Raw genomic sequence first — 21,832 nt, forward strand, 5'->3', positions numbered from 1 at the left:
GACTCAAATTTATCAAATCTGGATGTACGAGATACATTTGATATAAGACGTGGAGTACTGGTATCTACCATGCACTTAAGAAAACATGCTGATATCCTGACACGTGGTGGAGCGTTGCGACCGCTCTGAGTGAGGTTCGTTGGTTCTCGGCCGTGAGGCGAACTTTCCTCTGTACTTGGGGCGTGGTTCCGCGGCAAGAACCGCGTCGAATGTCTCTTTGCTGTCACCCAAGGCGAACTTTCGCCGGCGGCCACACCACGCCCACCGCGTTCAACTCCGCTGGCCACACCGCGTCAACCCTTTGAATTACTAGAAACACTAGTGCTGCTGGCGTAGCATTCCAGAAGAGTCCTGTTTCCTCTATCTCTTCTCTTCTTCTAGACAACGGCACGTCGTTTTCTAGACACTGTCACTGATTAATGAAACAAACTTAGAAACCGAAACCAACAAGAGAACACAAGATAAGAGGGCCCATCCACTGCTATCAATCTACAAATACGGAGTAATTATAATCTGGAAAGGCCATATGTTCGAATGAATCCCTGGCATCAGATTACTACCCCCCCGCGTACGCGTATATAACTGATGAAAACATGGGCAGGTTGGAAAGGCCTAATTTAATTTCTTCCGGAGTGCACATCATCCGGCCTCTCGTCTCCTCCTCCGAACAATCCGCCCTTCTCCGACCCCGGTTGCTGTTTTTTTAGTCCGTGCCACGCCACGCCGGCCAGCCGAGCATTCTCTTCCGTTTTTAATCTCTCTTCTTTCTCTCTGTCTCCCTTCCCTTCTCCTCTCTCCTCCTTCCTTCCTCTGCCGCGAGGAGGGGGGGAAAGAGAAGAAGCGGACGCCCACGGAGAGAAGAGGAGGAGGAGCCGGCCGGAGTAGTCAGTCCGTGGAGGAACCAGTTGCTCTCCTCCCTCCTTCGCTTCCGTTTCAGGCGCGCCGCCGCAGCCATGACACCATTCTACCTTGCGCGCAGTGCTTCCAAGGTGCGTCTTCTCCGTCCGATTCAGTTTTTTTTCTTCTTCTTCTTCTCTTTTCCATTGGCGTTATTTCGTGGTTGCATCGATGCGGAGTCCGGGGGTTTCCTTTTTTTTTCCCGGAGCGAAATAAATATACATGGAAAATGAGTTGGATTTGGGTGTGCAGGTGTTGAGGAGGATCACCTCCGAGACGTCGGTCGAGCTCAAGATCCTCTCCCAGAAATGGCGCCTTCTCCTCGCGGGCGTGCTCTTCCAGGTACCAATCGCTCCATTCAGAATGGGAAATTAGAAAAAATAGCAAGATCCGGAATTCTTCCCGTCTTTCTAAATATCGCGTCAAGGGATTCTAAACAATACTGGTGTAGATTTATCTCGAAAATTGTGGAGTTGGGTATATAGAGCCACCGGGGCATCATTTCGGGTCGATCCGGTCGCTCATAGTCATATACTATGCTATTAGGGCCTTTTTAGTCGCTGCCCAACCATATGCTATAACTAAGGGCTTCATTAACTCGCTAGAAATTTTCCTTATTGGTCTGCACATTGAACTGTGTTTTGTTTTCTTGCTAACCTATGAACCCTAACTTGGAATAAATTGTGGTTTGTCATAAAAACTGTGGCCAAAAACAGGCGTGTCAAGTTTTACCTAAAACTGAATGAATCTGTGACACGTGGTCCATTGGCTAAAAAAAGTGTGGTAAGTCATAATTATGCCAAATTGCCACAAACTCTGTCCACCCACCAGTCAAACACCCCCTTATTATTTGGTTCGATCATGACACTAAGCAGTACTACTACTAATTTGACCTTTCTTCATACAAACAGTACATTCATGGTTTGGCAGCACGAGGGGTCCATTATTTGCACAGGCCAGGACCCACCCTTCAAGATCTTGGTTTCATGGTTCTTCCGGTATGTGCAATGCTGTTCCAATTTCTAACTTAGTTCCAGAATATTTGAAAAACAAATGAATGCTTCTATTTCTTTCTAGTATTGGAAATGACTTCTTATTTTCGTTTGGTTATGCTGAATTTTCTGTAGGAGCTTGGGAAAGAAAGGGGTTACATCAGTGAGACCTTATTTACATTCATCTTCCTCTCCTTTGTGTTGGTAAATTGAATTATCTTCTCTTATGCTACAAATACTAATGGTCAGTATCACTCCTATGGATAAATTTGGCTTCCTCATTGTAAAAGCAGCTTGTTTATATTGCAGTGGACATTTCATCCTTTCATCCTTCAAACCAAGCGCTTCTACACTGTTCTTATTTGGCGCAGGGTGCTTGCTTTCTTATGTGTTAGTGTCTCATTATTTGTCAGCTCTTTTGTACGTGATCTGCTGATGCATTGTTTCACTGTGTAACTTACTGTACTAGTTCTATTTCTGTTGTTTCTTCAGGCTTCTCAGTTCTTGCGTATAGTGACATTCTATTCCACACAACTTCCAGGACCTAATTATCATTGCCGTGAGGTAAGGTTGCTTTCTAGGGCTCTAAATTTCTGTTCAACAGTTGAAGTTCATTACTCTGCACTATTCTTCATTTATGAGTACTATCATTTATACACACAGGGTTCACCTCTTGCCAGACTACCACCACCACAAAATGTAGCTGAGGTGCTTCTCATTAATTGTAAGATGTCACTTCAAAATTCTTGAACATTTCAACTTGACTAGCTGGTCATTTTTATTTCTGAATATCTTCTTGAGTTAATGTTATTCCATGGCTGCAGTCCCAAGAGGTGTAATTTATGGATGCGGCGACTTGATTTTTTCATCCCACATGATCTTTACTCTGGTCTTTGTTATAACCTACCAGAAATATGGGAGTATAAGGTGAGGTTTTAGCATGTGTGTGGATCGGTTCTGAAGTTCAGCCTTTGTTTGAAATAGATGCTAAGATGTCAAAGTGTGTGTTTTAATTTCATTTCAGGTTTATAAAGGTGCTTGCATGGTGCATAGCTGTTGCTCAGAGTCTTCTGATAGTTGCTTCTCGCAAGCACTACAGTGTTGATGTTGTCGTTGCATGGTGGATAAATAAACATTCCACTATTGCATGTGTCCGCAATACCTTTTCTCGTCTTTGTTGATGTATCTCCTCTATGCAGGTACACAGTGAATCTTCTTGTTTTTTTTGTGGACAAAAAACTTACAGGTTAGTCCTGTTCCAGTGTCAATTATGATAGTCCAATTTGTTCTCTGTACTCAGATCACTCTGTTTGTCTCTTCAGAGCTTCCTGATCGATCAGCTGTATCAGCATCAGCACTACCTCTAAGTGTGAAGGATATCAAATTGAAAGAAGAAAGCACTAGGCTGCTGAATGGTAACTCTGTTGAGGCTGCTGATCGGGTATGAGGCATCATAGCCAATTCCCTTTCTATCATTATTAAAGTTCAACTACTACACAATCTCTGAACATGAGCGAGTACTTTTTTGTTGTGTGCAGAGACCAAGAACACAAATTAATGGAAAGCCCCTTGAGAATGGCAATCATCTTGATACTGAAACAACAATAACGTGATGATTAATTTCAATGGAATGGTTCTGGCTATTCAAAAGCCATCCTTCTGGTGGTCTAGACAGGATACTTTTAAAGGCATCTACGCGCTGTGGTGCCTAGCACCTGTTATGGCTTCAGTGGTAGTTCTGAAGAAAACAGTCTGGAGCCTTTTCTGATTCTAGGTTGCAGAAATTTTGTTCCAACACAATCTTACTGTTGTCTCACCGTAACAACCCTTGCTTTCTGATCTCTAGTTTTCTCTCTAATTTCTCGACATATTCATTTATACGAAGTGTATATAGTCTGCACATTACTGAGATTCTTTGCAAATTGTAGTCTCCTCGAAATTCTAACATGTCCTGCTCGGCACCTGCATTCCAAAATAAACGTTAAGCCATTTATTTTTCCTTCTAACTAGAAGACCAGACTTTTATTCAGCCATATCGCTGAAGCAAAGGTAGGTACACCGCCCGGCCATAAATGGTCTCTGATCACAAATCCCTATCCTCCTCCAACAGCACTACCAGCAAAGCCGTTTGGGCTCATGCACCATCTTTGTGCCAAACGCCGCAAGAGCGTCTGCAATCCTATCACACATCCGAGGGCAGTACAAGATTATAGAAGTAACAAAGTTTTTTTTTTTATTGTTAGAAGTATTAAAGTTCAACAAGGCCAAGGATCTAATTTCCTTGAAAACCATCCCATTACGACTCAGGTCCTGATTATGATTTGCCAAGGCATGCACCAGCTGTTGATCATCTGTTTCGACATGAATTCTTGAAATGCCCCAATCTGGAGCCACTGTCAGCGTCTCCACGCATGCTTCGGCTTCGGCCTGCAAAGTCTTACCCCTTCCCCTTCTTCTCCCAGATCTCTTCCTCCTCCAGCAGCCCTACCAGCAAACTTTCCATCGATGTTTACTTTCAAAAGATTGCTTTTCTGGGCTTTCGCCTTCCCCTTTTCCTCCCAGATCTCTGCATGGTCGCCCGCAGAGTTCTTCCCGCCAACAGCAGCAGGGAGCCGATAGTGCATTGCATGCGTAGGTGCATTCTATTCCCTCTGTCACATATCAAGTGAGTCATATTTGTGTAAATATGGACGTATCTATATACTAAAATATGTTTAGATACATATAATATTACGTCACTTAATATGTGACGGAGCGAGTACATACCAACGGCACAGCAGCACCAGGCACCTAGTTTACTTCTGTAGGTCCAGGCACAGATCTTGTCCTTCGGATCATGACTGGCCGCACATTCGGTGCAGATCTCCTCCAAGCCCTTCGGTTCATGACTGGCCGTATGCGGATCATGACTTGCTCCACTTAGAGCTGCAAAATTGTGACTCTCAGGGTACCCTTTGATCATCCTTAGTTCAAACAAATGAACTAGTTTTAAAATTTTAGTTCATTTGGTTGAATTAAGGAGGTCAAAGGGTACCCTGAGATTCACCATGTTGCAGCCCTAGCTCCACTCCCTTAAGAATGCTCCCCCATGCATATCACATACCCTCTTTGGAGGTTGCATGTAGGACGTCCATCTTCGAATAATATTTTTCTTTCAACATCCATCTTCAAATAATATTTTTCTTTCAACACCCTCGCAGAGAGAGGTAGGGGTTGTAAGAAACATCCAACCCCTGTGTCGCAGCGAGACAACGACGGGTTCTCCGCCCATACGGGGATGGAGCGACAGACAATAATTCATCTTGGACAATTTATTTGTGAAAATATATGTCTATTTAAATTGCAAATAAAAAAAATTGGTCAAATTTTCATTGTTAATATGGATTCCTTTGTTATGAGAGCAACCTGTAGGTGCAACCTTTCGCTCAATACTTAATCTTGTTATTTGTCAGTACGGGTTTAGTTTATGACGTGTTTGGAAGTCCTCGGCCAAACGAGTATTTGACGGAAAGGCCTCTTTTTTTGTGATCATAAGTTGCCTACTTAACCCAATGGTTAGTATTGCATTGAGCATAGCTCACTGATTGAGCACCCTTCCACTGAAGATGAACAGGGCTAAGTGTGCCCAATCTATGGGATCTCAAAATGCATCGGTAGGGAGCCTTGAGTATTGCATTGAGCATAGCTCATTGATCGAGCGCCTTCCGCTGAAGATGAATAGGGCTAAGTGTGCCGAAGCTATGGGTCTCAAAATGCATCGCAGGGGAGCATTTCACCAGCATCGACAGATTAAAGGGGTGCAAGTACTTGTACCTAAGACCACCATCTCTCTGAACGCGTGGTAGCCTTGATCATCCGGCTGCTTGTCCCCTTTGCAATCAAGAACAAGAAAATATTGATTATCTTCTGTTACGTTGTGTCGTGGCCTGGAAAGTCTGGTTTAAAATTCTCTCTTGCTGGCAAAGGATCCAGTGGATGCCTACTTCTAAATCCAAAGTGATTGATTGGTGGTCGTGTCTTCAGACTTCAGGCAAAGACAGAGTGGATTTGGCAACGGTGATCACCTTGACTTGCTGGACGATTTGGAAGCAAAGGACGATCACCAATCGACCCCGTTTTCAACGGAGACGACGACCCTGGAAGCGGGAGCTCGGAGTTCAAACAATGGCAGGTCACAGGGCACTGTTCATTCAGATCAGGGGCCATCCACGTGTGACACATCCGGGTCTCCAACAGGCGTCTGCTACAGTCCAATTCCCCACCTAACCCCAACCCTAGATTCAATCCTCTCGCGCTGGTGGGCGGCGGCGGACGATTTCAGAGGGGGTGGCGGGCTGGTTGGTGAGGGTGACGAGGGTGTTCAACAATCGGAGATGTCCGGCGACGGATAGAGCGGTGCCAACTCCGGCAGACCGTGACAAGGGGGCCGCGGTCGAGGGCAGAGCGGCAATTTCAACTCCGGTGGAAATCCAGGCAACTCCGTCGTCAACAACTTCGGGAACAACGCTGGGTACAACAATCAGCAGGGCTACAAAGACTACAACAACCGTGGAGAGCGAGGGAGTTTCCAGGGCTCCGGCCAGGCGGGGCGAGGGAGCAATCCCTCTAACTCCTCTGGCGCAAGTGGCTCCGCAGTGCCGGCCACTTCGGCGGTGTCCTCTCCGACGCAGGTCGCCGCACAAGGGGCGTTGCAACGACAGGGGAAGGCAGTCATGGGCCCTGGGAAGGTAATGCCCTGTCAGAAATGCAATAGTGCTGATCATACTGCTCAGAACTGCAAGGAGAAGATGTTATGTGATATCTGTTGAAGAATACCCATGTTACTGAGAAATGTGTCTAGCCAGTCCAACCAAAACCTGTGATTCAGTTGGTTGGTTTTGCTGCTAAGGATCTAGGATGCTTGTATGCTCAACATACAAGGAAGATTGGGCAAAACTCATCTGCTAGTGCTATCGCTCTGGTGACTATTAAGAAAGGATCCCCATCTGCTTCTGAACTTGAGATTGGCTTGGGGAAATCATTTCAGTTGGATTGGGAATGGAAGGTTAAGGAACTTGACACCAACAAATTCCTGGTGAGACTGCCTTCAGTGGAACTGCTGGAGAGGCTCCAAAGTTTTGATGATTTCACTCTCAAAAAAACTGGGCTGTCAGTGACTGTTTCCAAATGGACATCAGCATCTTTGGCTAAGGCCAAGTTACATTCTATGTGGATCAAAATCACTGGCATTCCTGATGAACTAATGCACTACCAGGGCATCTATGAGGCTGGGTCCCCTCTTGGAGTGGTCCAAGAAGTTGACATGGCTGCTCTGACTAAGTTCTCTCTAGCAAGGGTCAGAATTGGGATTAGAGACTCAGGCAACATTCCTTTGGGGACTGAAGTGACAACTGATCCTTACATATATGATGCTTTCTATGAGGTGGAAAGTGTTGCTGAGGTAGGGGGTTGCTAGATGAAGATGGTCAAGTCATTGGGGTTGCTAGGAAAGGATCTGACACTGCTGACAAGGATCCTAAGAAAAATAAAGCTTATGAAGTTGACAAAGAGGGCTTTTCTGATAGTAATCCTATTGAGATAGACAGTCCCTCCATCAACAAGGGCACAGTTTTCTCTAGGGAAGAGGTGGCCAAAATGACTCAGGCTGAAGTGGACAAACGCCTGGCTGCACGGCTGAGAGAGATTGAGGAGAAAACATTGCCGGCAGCCTTGGCCAAAATCCAAGGTCTGGAGATGCTAAAAGACAGAGACGTAGCTGAGGGAGTGACTGATGAGGAGATGGAACTGGATAACATTGGGGACAGAGATTTAAATGTGGAAAATGAAAGGGAGTATGAAGAGGTTGACTATGAATCTTCACAAGATTTGCAAGACAGGGTTAATAAAGCTTTCAAGGGAGAAGATCCAAACTCAAAAGAATGTTGTGGATGAAAGCAAGAAGAATAGGCAGGAAGACTTCAGGAGGAAGCTAAGGCCTCAGGGTGATGGGACTATGATGGACAAAGCAAAGGAATTGACCAACAAGAAAAATCGCAACACCAAAGGTAACACTTTCTGTTCAGTTTTATCTTCACCTGATGATGCTCTTTTAGATATTGCATCTAAGCTACATGTGCATCTGGGTGATGATGAAGAACAGAGGATGGCCAGTATTGGCCTGATCAAAACTCTGGAATCTGCTAGATATAGCATTTTTTGTGAATCCATTAAAAATGCCAAAAAAACTGACAAAGAAGGCAAAGAGAATGATCCAATACCTTTGGATCTCAATTCTCTAAATGACCTCTTGTCTGATGAGGATCAGGATTTAGGAGAGATGGATGGGTGTGATGAAGTACATCTTTCTTTTGTTTCCCCCACTAGGAAACAAAAAAAATCCAAACCTCCTGACTTAACTAGTGTTAAGCCAAGGGTGAAAGTGAGGAGAAGAAAGAAGAAATGAAAGGTCTAATTTGGAATTGCAGAGGAATTGGCTCCTCTGACAAAAGAAGATTCCTTAGAGAACTCATTTTTGAGCAAAAAATTTAGTTTATTGGGATCCAGGAAACACAGTTAGTTGAATTTAGGGACGCTTGGTTAGAACAAATTGGAGTCAAACAGGACTTCCACTGGCATGTTTTAGCTTCTAATGGTAGATCTGGAGGTCTCCTTCTAGGCTGTAAATCTGAAAACATGGAGATTATGCAGATTATAGAAGGGGTCCACTATGTCCAGGCACAGATTAGGATGAGAGACAATGGGCTGGTTTGGGATTTGATCAATGTGTATGGGGCAGCTCAACTTTCAGGAAAAGAAGCTTTCCTGAAAGAGCTGGCCCATGTGTGTGCTAGAATTAAAAATCCCACTTGTATTGGAGGGGATTTCAGCTTGATTAGGAGGGCTAAAGAAAGAAATCCAATTGGAGAATGTACCAAATGGAATTTCCTTTTCAATGCCATCATTGAAATTCACAACCTGGTAGATCTTCCCTTGGCAAATAGGACTTTCACCTGGTGTAATGACCATGAATACTACTTATGCCAAGTTAGATAGAGTCCTGGTTTCTACTTCCTGGTTAGATCTGTTCCCCCTGGTGCAGCTCTCTGCACTTCCAAGGGAAAGGTCTGACCATACACCCTTTATCATTGATACTGGGGGAGATTGCCGATCCTGCAGTTTTAAATTTGAATTGTGGTGGTTGCTTAGGGCAGAGCTGAGTGTCATTGCTGCTGAGGTTTGGGCCCTACATGCAGGGCCCAAATCTGCAATTGAGGAGTGGAATTGGCGGCTGGCCTGTCTTAGGAAACGCTTGAGGGGATGGTGTAGAAATGTGGATGGTGAAGCTAGGAAAATAAAAGCTGCACTGATAGAAAATCTGGATTTGCTTGATAAACAAGCTGAAACAGGTGGTCTGTCAGTGGAGGCTAGGACCATTCAACTGCAACTGAAACAGCAATATAATATTTTTGCTAAGGAAGATGAAATTAAATGGTTTCAGAGAGCAAAAAGTAATGATTTAAAACTTGGTGACAACAACACCAAATTTTTCATGAACAAGGCCAGTGGGAGAAGGAAGAATAAGATTATTCAGTTGGTTAGTGGGGAAGAGGTGATCTCTGGAGATCAACCTTTGTTGTCTCATGCCACTAAATATTATAAACTGTTGTTTGAACCTTCTGATAGAGCTGGGTTTATGGCTGATTTTGACTTCCCAAATATTGTTACTGAGACACAAAATCAGACACTCACTAGGTTTTTCACTTTGGAGGAGATCAAAAAGATTGTGTTTTCACTAGGGCACAATAAAGCCCCTGGACCTAATGGCTTTCCAGAGGAATTCTATCAATTTTTTTGGGACATAATAAAATACTCTTTGAAAAGACTATTTGATGATTTTGTGAGGGGTGAACTAGACATAGGAAGGCTTAATTTTGGCACCATCACTCTTTTACCAAAAGGAGAGGATGCTGATAGGATGCAAAGATTTAGGCCTGTTTGCTTGATGAATGACAGTCTAAAAATCCTCACCAAGGGTGTTCATTTTAGACTAGCAGAAATTGCTGATGAAATTATTGATAGAACACAGACAACTTTCATGAAAAACAGGTTCATCATGGAGGGGATTCTAGTCATGCATGAAGTTTTACACGAAGTAAATAAGAAAAAGATGTCAGGAGTGCTTTTCAAAGTGGACTTTGAAAAGGCATACGACAACATAAATTGGTCCTTCTTATACAATGTAATGCTGAAAAAAGGTTTTTCCAATAAATGGAATGACTGGATTTTCAGCATCATTACTACTGGGAAGGTAAATATCGAATGATTGTCTAGGGCCTTATGTTAGCGCATATAGAGGGGTCAGGCAGGGGGATCCACTGTCCCCTCTGCTTTTTAATCTGGCAGTTGATGCCCTAAGTGTTATGATAAAACAAGCACGGAATGAAGGGCTGATTAAGGGGATTGTTCCTCATCTGCATGAAAATGGCATTGCCATTTTACAATATGCAGATGATACAATCTTTTTTACTTGAAGAGAGAGATGAGAATGCTAGAAATTTAAAATTCATTCTTTGCTTATTTGAACAACTCTCAGGACTAAAAATCAATTTCCTGAAGAGTGAAGTGTTCTGCTTGGGGGCTGCTTCTGAATTCCAAGATATGTATCGTGAAATCTTTACATGTCAGCCAGGAGTGTTACCTATGAAGTACCTAGGTATACCTATTGACCAAACTAGATTACTCAACAAACATTGGAAATTTGTAGAAGACAAGGTTGAGAAGAAGGTGAGCTGTTGGCAAGGGAAAGTGTTGTCTATTGGAGGCAGAACTACCTTGTTGAATGCCTGCCTCTCTTCCATCCCTTTCTACATGCTTTCCTTCTACAGGATACCAGTGGGGGTTAGGAAGAGGCTGGATTACTTTAGATCCAGGTTGCTTTGGCAGGAGGATCAAGGGACAAGGAAATACCACCTTGTCAACTGGCCCTCTGTGTGCACTCCTAAGGACTTAGGAGGTCTGGGTGTGCTGGATTTGGACTTAATGAACATTAGCTTACTTTGTAAGTGGTTGTGGAAATTGGAGAACAGTGAGGGGCTTTGGCAAAGTATTCTAAGGAAAAAATACCTTCGAAAACAAACCTTAACACAAGCTATGGCTAGGAGAGGACTGTCTCAGTTCTGGTATGGGTTGCTTGAAGTTAAAGATTTTTTCTACAAACTTTGTTCCAGAAAAATTGGTTCTGGTAAACAAATACGTTTCTAGGAAGACAAGTGGACTGGCAATAAGACTTTGGTAGAGAGGTTTAAGAGATTATACACATTGACTTTTAATAAAAATGTTACTGTGCACCAGGTGGTTACATCTGAGGGGGCATGCCTCAGATTTAGAAGATGCTTGTGGGGGGAATTGGCTGATCATTGGCAAGAATTGTCCTTAATTATTAAGGACACAAACCTGTCAGAGTGCAATGACTGTCACCTGGATGAAGGGGGAGAAAGGGTTTACAGTTAAATCCTTGTACAACTCCCTTGAGACCAGGAGGCCACAAAAGATTTATAGAGTGTTGTGGAAGATGAAACTCCCTTCTAAAATCAAGATTTTCCTGTGGTTAGTTCTCTGGGGAAGAATATTGACCAAGGACAATTTGCTGAAGAGGGGATGAGAAGGTGGCCATCACTGTATGTTTTGCGTTGGAGATGAATCAATTGATCATCTCCTGTTCGGCTGTCCTCTTCCCAGATTCGTTTGGGGGATTTCCCAGGTGGCCTTTGACACTGGTCCAGCCCCAAACTCTCTAGAGGAGGTTGATGGTTGGATTAATCGTTTTCATGGTCTAGACTTGACAGTTGCTAAAAAAAAAATTAGCAGCTATTTTCTGGACACTTTGGAAAACCATAAACAAAACATGTTTTGAGTTTGTTCTACCAAATGATCCTACTGGGATCATTTTTCATATCTGTCATTGGGCTGACTATTGGAGCGATTTGCAGAAACCAAGAGTACTAAAGGCGCTGCAACACGGGACTAAGCTGCTGAGGCGCGTGGCGGGGGAGATCTTTAATCACTCAAGGGGCTGGACGCCGATTGGAAGAAGGATTGAAGTATGAGTACCCCAGTTCAGCTTTCAGTCGCTCGGTGGACGTATTGTCTGGGCACGAAGTCTAGCTCTTGATCTTGTGAACTTTTCGCTACCTGTGTCATGGGCATGTTTGCCTGTACTGCCCTACACTTTCTGAAGCCGGTGGCTTCAACTATTAGCAGCTGACTTCCGTCAGTCTGCCGTTTTTTCCTTTTCCTTTTGTTTTTCCTTTTATTTGTAGCAACTATCTGTGATTTCATTAATGAAGCTGGGGGAGTTTCCCTTTGTTAAAAAAAAAGCAAGATCTTCTCGGCTATCAGCGTCGAGGCGACGGCTTGGCTGAATGCTAATTTGAGTTCAGTTAGTGGTTTTGGGTGTGTTCAGAGGTTGGAGTTGCCGTGGAGAGACACTGGCTACCAACTGCTCTGCAGTTTCTTCTTGCTATAAATGATGATGCACCGGCTTGGTGTATTCTAGAAAAAAAAATGGAACTCGTGGTATTTTACGCTAGCATAAAAAAATTACAACGCAACCACCAAGAGTATGCTGCTCTAATAGATCATGAGATTACCGTAGGGTTTCAAACCTCGAAATTCCAAGAGTAGGAGAGCATGGCGAAAGAGGAGGAAGAGAAGAGTATGACTCGCAAGATCAAGCAGGCCTGGCTGGCAGAGAGAAGGGAGAGAGATAACAAATCTAGATTGGCTTTCCTTTTTCTTATGTGCAAACGGACCGCTGAGATCAACGCAAGAGACAACTGGAACTACAAATATTTGAAAGCCCATCCTTGGTTTTGTTAAGTCCTTGTTCTTCCTTATGTTTTGGCTTTTATTATATTTTATTTTCCTTATTTTTGTTTTTTTAGTTTCTTGATTCTTTTTCTTCTCTTCTCATTTTCCTGTTTTTCATTTTTTGCCGATTGATATTACTTTAGTGTCATTGTTTTGTTACTTCGTAATTATTTTTCATACCTTGGGTTGCACAGGATTTCCTCTCAAAAAGAGAGCTGCACAAGATAATATGCGTACTGCTCCATCCACCGCCCAGCGACCCCGGGCAGCTGCCCGGGCTTGCCGGAATTTTTTATACTAATCACTGCATTAATATGAAAGCTAGAAGATGATTTTACTAGCTAGAAGATGATTTTTCTTAAGTAAAATACTAGTTTGTATAGGTTTTGCCGAGGCTCAGGCAGCCGGCTGGCTCCGCCACTGGCTCCATCGACGTGGGTGTGTGCGCGCGCACTTGCCTGCACATGGGAGATGTAACGCTGAATGTAATGCGAAAGCGAACGTCCTAGCCTAAAGTCCTGGGTCGACACCCAACTCCCAGTCTCTCATGTATTGTATATGGGTCGATCCCTAACTACCAGTCTCACGTATTGTAGGCCTAGCCAAAACAGAAAGATTCTTGAACAATAAATGAGTCATGCTCAGACGCAAAGGATGTTTAGGGAGTCCGGAGTCCCCTACCCAGCAACATGCGGCTACCTAAAATTCTTTAGGGGGGGTTAATCTGCACAATTTTCTGTATCTTACAAGGAAAGAGCAGGCGATTGCAAGAACCCCAGGTCTCTTATCTGCTACAATTCGGAAGACAGTTCCGTACATTCAACAAGAAATAAAGCTAGTTCCCTCCTGGTAGCACCACTGCATGTTGTTGCTCAGGATTATGAGCAACTTCTCCAGAAAATGGTGGTCTTTGCTCTTGTATGGAAGGACCATTCTTCATTACTTCTCTCCGGTCAGCTTGCATAGTCTCTCGTCGCTTGTCGTAGCGAGGACGAGGTCTACTCCTTACCTGCTGCCTCTCAGTGAATTGAAATTGTGGCCTATGAATTACTTTGCCATCTATAAATAGATCACCTGCTTGTAGTAGCCGAATATTGCAAGTCAATAATCAGTTAATCACAGCATATATATTGGATGAATATGAAACCATCAACCCTAAGACGTAGTATTGAAAGCGAAAAAACAGCTGGTGCAAAAAGGAAGAATTCCCCCCTTGCACATTTAGGTACATGTACTATCATCACTGTCAAATGTCCCTTCAAGATTAATTCGAACTTTCACACCACCATCCAATCTTTTAAAAAAATAATGCTATTGCACAATCTCTGGGTATTTGAGGGCTAAGACAGTACATATACCACATGTACAAGTGGTTTTGCATTTTTCTACATGATAGCATCAAAGCGCAAGAGTCGGTGGTAAAAAGTTCAAGTCTGACCAACGAGAGCACTGAATAAGGACATAAGTAACTATAATTACTAACCTCCATAATCCTTGTTAGGCACATCCAAATACGAATCAGGTAACACCCAAAGAACTCCCGGCAATCCTTAAGCAGTAGCAACATCAAACAACATAAAATTCAGTTGAAACATGATTGTGCAACAATATCCCAGAGAAATTAGCCTAAAAAATTTCACCTTTAACTTTGTATGATAGCTCCTCCGAAATCAGCGCGCCAAACCCAGTGTAAGTAGTAGTGCATACTGAGTAGATCTTCTTCTTTGCTTCCTCCTCACTGCACAAAGAATTAGAGCATGGAAATTCAATGAGAAGAGTATACGCCAACCTAGAAGATCGACTAAAAGATACTCTTATAGCCAATAGTTACTGATTAGAACATGAAGTGTAAAAATTAATTTACTAAAGGAATAGATCGACAAGGGTGCAGCCATAGTGGCACCAAATCATCAAGCATACATGAAGATTGTCCAAACAAAACCTTTAAATTACCAGCATGAATGAAGAAATGGCTGGATCTTATATTCCAACCAACTCAAGTTCCACTAAGGAAATGATTTTCTGTTTGAGACAACTGGATTTTTCTGGAAAATATTGGTATCCTACTGTTTGGGGCCTAATAACATTTGTATTAGAACACACACAGAGAGACCACACAGAAACAGAAGAGTGTTGTGTTGGTCACTTTTTAAAAAAAGCTCCAACTGTCATCCAATGTGGAATAGCGGTAAGGGACTCTTTGGCCAAACTTAGGTCACATAAAAGGCATGCCTTTTGCGCTTATAAGCCTGAAAAGTTCTGACATAAGCCCTGCAACAATCACCATAATGGCTTAGGAGGTAACTAAGGACAGGAGGCAAGTGCTTGACTTGAGATGGTGATAAGCTTGTTTAAATTTCATCTTGCTTACTAGGGAATAAACCCATTGGGAACAAACATACGGAACTACCACAATCCTAGGGATTGCTACAGTGCCGTGGGGTACAGTTGTGTGAACAGTTGTCATGGGCCAACAATTGCAAGCAGAGTTTGTTAATAAAGTGTAAAATCATACTTTTCACGGTCAAATCAGTCTTATCTAATAAAAGGAATAGCATCTATCCTGTTAACAATCAAGGAATGGAAAAAACAAAGTTCCCTAAGCCCCATAGCCTCTCTTCTATGTCAGGGCCAAGCCTTGCCACCAGATTGACAAAGGCGACTGCGCTATCCCCAGTAATTAGAACCTCACCCAACCAAGCAACCCTGTTTAGAACAAAGATTTACAGCAACAATACATAAGTCCATGCCATCTTGTCTCCTCATAAAAAACAGATCATCCTAGAGCTGTGACCTGGTCTACTTTCTGCTCTACAGTGGAGTCTGTGTACCTTTGGTGTCGCAATGAGGAAAGATGATGGCTATGGTGAGGGCGAGGAGGATATGTGGCGCGTGTGGTCAGGAAGAAGACCATCGGCGGCTGGAGTGAGGGAGATGGGAAGATCGATGGAAGCTAAGGTAGGAGAAAGGTATATGGCCCATGAGTCACGATTTAGATGATCATTTGGGCCATGGAGAAGTGCGTAGTGCAGTAAGTATCGCTGACAAGATAAGGAAGAAAATAGTAGGAATAATCTTCACTGACTATAAAAGGCACAGTGAGACTAAGTGCACTCTACTTGTTTCGTAAGATAGCGCATGTTCAATATTATTGAAGTGGAAGCTTTCTCTTCAACTAGCTAAATGCTCGTGCACTGCTATAGAAGGTTTTTGAATGAATAAGTTGTTTGAACGCTTGTGTCATTGTAGTCTGGAACTTTATGGAAAATAAAATTTATCTTAAAATGTACATCAATCGAATCAACTAATCAAATGTATGATAATCACGGCAATTAATTTATTGGCAACTTAAGAGGTAATCTCGGTGAGGTTGAACGGAGAGCAGCCAGCTCAGTATAGAAGAATTAGACTGAACCATGCTGAAATGAAGGGGTGCAAAGCAAAGTTCTGACAGTGTGCGCTAATGGGCCCAAGCCAAATGGTCAGGTTATATTTGTCACTCATTAGTTTGGTTAACATTGACTTTTCCAGTAAAAACCGGAAAAAATGGACCCTGAAACAGTACCAGATCTTCATACCACACCAAACTGCCAATAACAACCGGGGATTTTAGGTCCATCGGTTTGATAACCAGCAGCAAGCTGCCCAAATTTGTAAGGAATACTTTGATGCCATCAGACAGTTCTACAGGATACGGCTATATAGTTTATGAGAAAGGCTAATCTACTTTCATTAAAAGCCATGGTTGGCCAAGGAACCGACTGAACTTCGAATCGGCTTACTTGAACCCCAAACTTCTAACATTGGATCATTTGACTCCTTGAGGCTGGATTCAAATATGGTGGTTTTACCACCATTGTCACCATGTCACACGGTTTTGCTAGTTGGGACAACACATGGATGCTGGCATCATTATCAGCATGCCTAGAATCCAAGGTTCAAAACGGCACTAGAAGGGTGTTTTGTGGTTGCCTAGCATCTAGTACAAGTGGTCATGAGTAACTGCAGCTGCAGCAGCAAGCTGGGAAGCTCAGGGAGGAAGACGTCATAGGGAAAAAGGATACAAAAGAAAGGAAATAGAGTGGAAAAGGAAGCCACACATGCCAAAGGCCAATTTGGTCCAGTAAGCTGCTGCTTTAGTTCGGTTAAGGTTCAGCTCTGCTTCACAATATGGAGCCACCGCCCTCTGTCCACCATGATTGCATGAGCAACAGCAGCAGCCAGCGAAGACGGCCTTCCAAGACCCCTCCTTCTCTCCCCCTTCGCTCCCTCCCACCTCTCCATCACCATCGTTGATGTTTTACAGGTGATCAACCTCACGGGGCCAATGGCCAAGGCGCCTCTTTCAGCTGCAACCTAGCGCTTATTTGGGCTAGGGAAGCATGCTTTAACCTTGATCACATCATAACATGCGAAATCCAACCACAATCATGGATGCAAAGCAATAGATATCCACCTTACCAGTCCCAATATCACCGCACCAAATAATTTAGTCACACAATCGTTGCTCCTGGATCTAGTAAACAAATTAAAATGCACAAACCCTCTTCTTTGTCCTCCTCCATCTCCCTCAGATTTAATGATAGGGAGGGGGTAAGCAAAAAACATTGTATTTCTAGGGAGTGAAGTGAATTTTTTGTGTAGAACGATTTAAATTTGATGAAAGGGTGTAATATTATGAATTTGACCAGCAACAATATCAATTATAGGTTTAGTGCAGCAAGCAGTATTTACTCCTTATTTATCTCTGGGCTTTATGTAAGCTTGTCATGGGCTCAGGCCACTCTGGTGAGTCACGGAAACCCTACCGCACCAAGGCATCAGCATTGCAACAGTTTGATAGTGTTGTCAATCAGCACTTACAAAACACATATTACACATAAACGGCCTAAAAGGCCATCATCCATGTATGTAGTCTAATTGCTCTAAATCTAACGGGATATCGCATCCATTTCCTGGCCACCTGATCCTCATCTTATATTTCTCTGGTGACTCCACAACTTGTCATGAGTAGCAAAGGCAGCAATTGCCTAGGGAGAAGCAGAGCAGTACAGGATGATGGGCGGTGAGTAGCAGAGTAGATCAGAGGAAAGGGACAGCTGAGAGTACATCAGGAGAGGGAGGCGACAGAAGGAGCGAAGCAGCGGGAAGCTTGCTGAGAATGCGGTGGTGGCATATTGATATTGGTTCAGAGGAAGCAGGGAGGTGTAGACTTGGATTTGTATGGTGTGTTTCTATCCACCAATCTGATTTGTCTCTTCTATCTGACAAATTATCTACCCTTTAGGGCTTCCCCAACTCTAAGCAAGGTGAAGGTACATGGTGTCACCCTCCAACTTAACTCAATGTCACGGCGACACCGTGATATCCTTGGCTATGGCTTCTGTGCAGAACAACGAAAACATATTTAATGACAAAGAATGCCTGAATAGACACGGCAATGCATCTAGGCACCAATAAAACCTGCTTGTGTTTTTAGCCAACATAAGGTAGAGTAGTCATTTCAGGTCCCATAAAGCAAACAGATTCTGCAAAAACAGTTAGAAGAAAAATGAAGAAAGTGCAAATCATCAAGTAGCAGAGGTAACGCCAATTGGGACCATGAAAGATCCACCTAATCATAAATGAAAAATTAAGCATGCAGTTATATCACCCTAAGGAACGTTTGATAGCACGAATGTTGGAAGAATTCCAAGGAATCAGAGGATAGTCTCATAAGGTTCATGGCTTGGCCACAAGAACCCTGAAAAGTTAGAGGAACAAGATTCCAGCAATGCATGAGTTTCACATTACCTTTTGAAATAGGCAAATTCTGAGGTTCCGAGAACATTCCCGCTGTGCTATCTCACTCCTGCTGTTCAGACTTCGGAATACCAGGAATCCCAAGATAAAATTAATTTTGAAGCTACCAAACGCCCCTAAGTGAGCAAGGATAATGCTGGTGTTCACGGAAATGCAGAGTGCGTTCAGCTAATCTAAATAAAAGCAGACCAATGAATAACTAAACCAGATTAAAATCGACCAAGTAGAATACCAAAGTACGATTTCAGTTAGTCAGGTTGTTACTACTGCTTCAACTGAACAGGATTGATCAAGTAAGGTCACAGAAGTGTGCATACCTTCCGATGACGGCGGTGAGGGTCTTAACGTAGGCGGCTACCATCTCTTCCTCGGAGGGCTTGGGATCAGTGGGGAATTCCATGACGATGAGCCAGTGCTCATAGTCGCAACCATCCAGTAGGATTGTCTCCTTGGGTGGCCGGTTGCTCCAGTTCGGGGACGGGTCGTTGAGCGGAGAGTACCCGGACTTTCCCGGCAACGCCGTCTTCGCCCCTCGTGATGGCGGCGCCCACGGAGCAAGGTGAGCTGACGAGACAGCGGCCGCAGCGAGGGGGAGGAAGCGACGGTGGGGTGCGCGGGAGGAGAGGAGGAGCTCGGAGATCCTACGGCGTATACCCGCAGCCGCCATGGTTAGGGATTTTGGGGAGATGGGCGAGGAGGGTTTGCCCTTCCTTCCTTTTTGTTCACAAGAGGGTTTTGCAGTGGGGCTCTTTTTTTTTTTCAGGGAGTGGGGCTCCTTCGCATTGCATGCTCCTTCGGTCCGAAATTACTTGTCTCATAATTAACTATAAAGTTATATTAAATCAACAACATGTATTAAATTTGAGGCTAGTAGTTTCTGTCGGAGCGAGTAACATTATTTCACAGTGTTATTGTCTGTATTAATCGAGACTTTTCATCCTAAATTAATAGTAATATCGTTTTTTTTAATGTCTGTTCTAATGTATTCTGTACTCCGTATTAGTTTTTGTCTCGTAATGTAACGTCTCTGACGTATGAAGAAAGTGAGTCTTAAGCAAATGCATATATCTTACTATCCACCTTACACATTGTAGAAGTGGGTCTTAAGGAAAAAATCTTTAAGATTCACCCATAATACTATTGAAAGATCGGTGCGGTTAACTAGAGGGTGTTGAACAGACGACTAATAAATTTTAACTTTTACTTTTTTTTCTTGAAAGATACAAACACTTAATTTTAGAACTTACTAAATTCTCTAAAGTGAATGCAACCCTAGTATGAAGTGCAATAGCCGAAGAACTACCTGAAGCAAAGGATAGACAATAAAGTAAAACAAGTAAGTAAATGGGCGAGAATGATAGCACATGGGACGAAGATTTATCCCAAAGTTCCACCTTTTGGGGACGTGTATGTATCCATTTGGAGGAGTACTCTACCACAAAGGTAAAGGCGCCACAAAAGCTCACTCTATTCTCCTCTCACGACATCACAAAGGCGATGTGAGCTCCACTAATGGCTTCTTTGAAAGCGAATGTCAAACCCTTACAAACGAGAAGAAGGGCACGACTTCACAACTCAATAGGAGGCTCCTTCCTGAATACAGAAGCACCTCCTCACAAGATTGGAGGCCTTCAGGAGACACCTTCCGGCTAGGGATCCCAAAATCCCAATAGTAACAAAATACACCAAGAAAAACGAGGAGAATAAACTTTTCATTTGGTGAAACCCTAAATCGAGTTCTTCTCAACCTTTCCTCAAAGTATTGGCCCAGAGGATGAACTAGGGAGAGAGATCTTGAGATTTGAAGCTTATGGAGGTGAAGAACAATGGGAAATTTCGGGCATGGAGCCGTTGGGGACGAAGACCCCCTTTTATAGGAGTCCCCGATTTTTGCCCGTTATGTGCATTTTCTGTACTGGGCGCTACTACCGCCAGACCAGGTGATACCACTGGCGGTAGTAGTGCACCAGTACTGTATCAGTGCTGCACGAGGTCAGTAGCGTTTTTCTACCTCCTAGCACTGGGGCGGTACTACCGGCCTCGGTACTGCCGCCCTGGAAAGAACACATGCAAAAACCCTTGGCTCAAAAATTGGTTTTCGCTAAACTTCACCATTGGGTTTTGCAGGCTATTTGTTGGGTGCAATCTGGTAGTTGTGTACGTGAAGTTGATTCATCCTAGTCTTTTCAAAATGGACTTTCTCTTTACAGTACGGATTTTCCTATGACTCAATAAAATAAAAAGTCGTAAATCCTCACTTCTTTCCTTTTTGAGGGCAACGAACCGCGTCACTTGATTCTATATAATTTCTGAAAACGCTTAGCGCATGGTTAGTCCACATGTCATATTGTCATTAACACCAAAACTCATTAGCGATCGAAATGCCCTTTCAACTATGGCTAAAAGCCATAAGCCAATAAAATATTCCCCCCTTAGATTCATAAATGTTTAGTACAACTTTGTATTAAATTCTCGACACTTTTATGGATTAGAGGGAGTAATAAACTAACATTGTACCTATCTATGACATATGGACCTCATCTAAAAAACATATGATACATGGGGCACATCTTAAAACTCAACATGGGTATTAAGCATTGTAGATTTTTTAGTTTGCTATAGTATACAAGGCAGGACCCAGTTTATGGTCTAATTGTGAAATAAGGAGTGCAGTTACTCTTAATGTTTGGTCGATGTAATATAATGAAACGGTTCTAGTCTGATGTTTGGTTGTGAAAATAAACATGTGTTTGGTTAGGAGGATGAAATAAGATGGCAATGTTGGACTCACCTGATCATGTGGTTACCTCCAGGAGTATTGAGTTTCAACAATAGTTATGTATATAATTTGTAACAGTTAGGAAATTTTTTGGCAACATTTCGTTTGTACTTTTCCACACCAATAATTTTGTATGCATTCAAGGCAACCAAATGACAAAGAAACTACATACATCAACCGATAACACATATGTATCAGCATACAAATCCAAAACTGACCCGTATAATTATCGGCTGATACAAGTCCATACCACTAGTAGTAGAGTAAATAACAGAATACCATACAATCAGTACCAAAATATGAGTGACTAGAAACCATATTAAGGCCTCATAAACATCCAACCATTTGTAAATTGGACCGAAGTTCTTCGTGACATCTAATAATCACCTAAAACCGACTTGTTAGTAACGGTAAGTGTGGCAAAAGCCCTCGCAATCTTTTTTTTTTGACAGGCCCTCGCAATGGATTGTCAACGAGACCAGCATGTTTTATTTTGACATGTCATTAGAATTAG

The 21,832-nt window shown here is 43.1% G+C and overlaps 2 protein-coding genes and 1 long non-coding RNA gene across 6 annotated transcripts; 2 read left to right on the forward strand and 1 right to left on the reverse strand.

Annotated features, from left to right (window-relative positions):
• The first annotated feature begins 535 nt into the window (after nucleotides 1–535).
• LOC100828690 (phosphatidylinositol:ceramide inositolphosphotransferase) lies at nucleotides 536–3,868 on the forward strand. 4 transcript variants are annotated; one of them, XM_010233257.3, is made up of 12 exons: nucleotides 542–989; nucleotides 1,150–1,239; nucleotides 1,809–1,895; nucleotides 2,025–2,093; nucleotides 2,183–2,279; nucleotides 2,382–2,453; nucleotides 2,553–2,613; nucleotides 2,714–2,816; nucleotides 2,914–3,009; nucleotides 3,089–3,135; nucleotides 3,212–3,330; nucleotides 3,428–3,868. In XM_010233257.3, the coding sequence occupies exons 3-12, from the start codon at nucleotides 1,816–1,818 to the stop codon at nucleotides 3,500–3,502; spliced, it is 819 nt and encodes a 272-aa protein (XP_010231559.1). In that variant the 5' UTR covers nucleotides 542–989; nucleotides 1,150–1,239; nucleotides 1,809–1,815; the 3' UTR covers nucleotides 3,503–3,868. The 4 variants fall into 4 exon arrangements, 2 of the variants coding, with proteins under 2 accessions (XP_010231559.1, XP_003568684.1); XM_003568636.4 differs by having other exon boundaries at nucleotides 544–989; nucleotides 2,199–2,279; XR_001405742.2 differs by lacking the exon at nucleotides 3,089–3,135 and having other exon boundaries at nucleotides 536–989; nucleotides 2,199–2,279; nucleotides 2,914–3,088; nucleotides 3,190–3,330.
• Nucleotides 3,869–5,925: 2,057 nt separating this feature from the next.
• LOC104582710 lies at nucleotides 5,926–12,262 on the forward strand. Its single transcript, XR_730635.3, has 2 exons — nucleotides 5,926–7,933; nucleotides 11,858–12,262. It is a non-coding gene; the product is annotated as an uncharacterized LOC104582710 (long non-coding RNA).
• A 1,080-nt stretch (nucleotides 12,263–13,342) lies between these two features.
• LOC100828993 (multiple organellar RNA editing factor 3, mitochondrial) lies at nucleotides 13,343–19,276 on the reverse strand. The gene is made up of 4 exons (XM_003568637.4): nucleotides 18,857–19,276; nucleotides 14,378–14,475; nucleotides 14,221–14,286; nucleotides 13,343–13,811 (listed from the first exon to the last, which is right to left on the reverse strand). Exons 1-4 carry the CDS (start codon nucleotides 19,204–19,206, stop codon nucleotides 13,573–13,575), a joined length of 753 nt encoding a protein of 250 aa, XP_003568685.1. The 5' UTR covers nucleotides 19,207–19,276; the 3' UTR covers nucleotides 13,343–13,572.
• Nucleotides 19,277–21,832: the final 2,556 nt, after the last annotated feature.

This window comes from Brachypodium distachyon, chromosome 2 (genome assembly GCF_000005505.3).
Source record: "Brachypodium distachyon strain Bd21 chromosome 2, Brachypodium_distachyon_v3.0, whole genome shotgun sequence".
In the NCBI taxonomy this organism is placed as follows: domain Eukaryota; kingdom Viridiplantae; phylum Streptophyta; class Magnoliopsida; order Poales; family Poaceae; genus Brachypodium; species Brachypodium distachyon.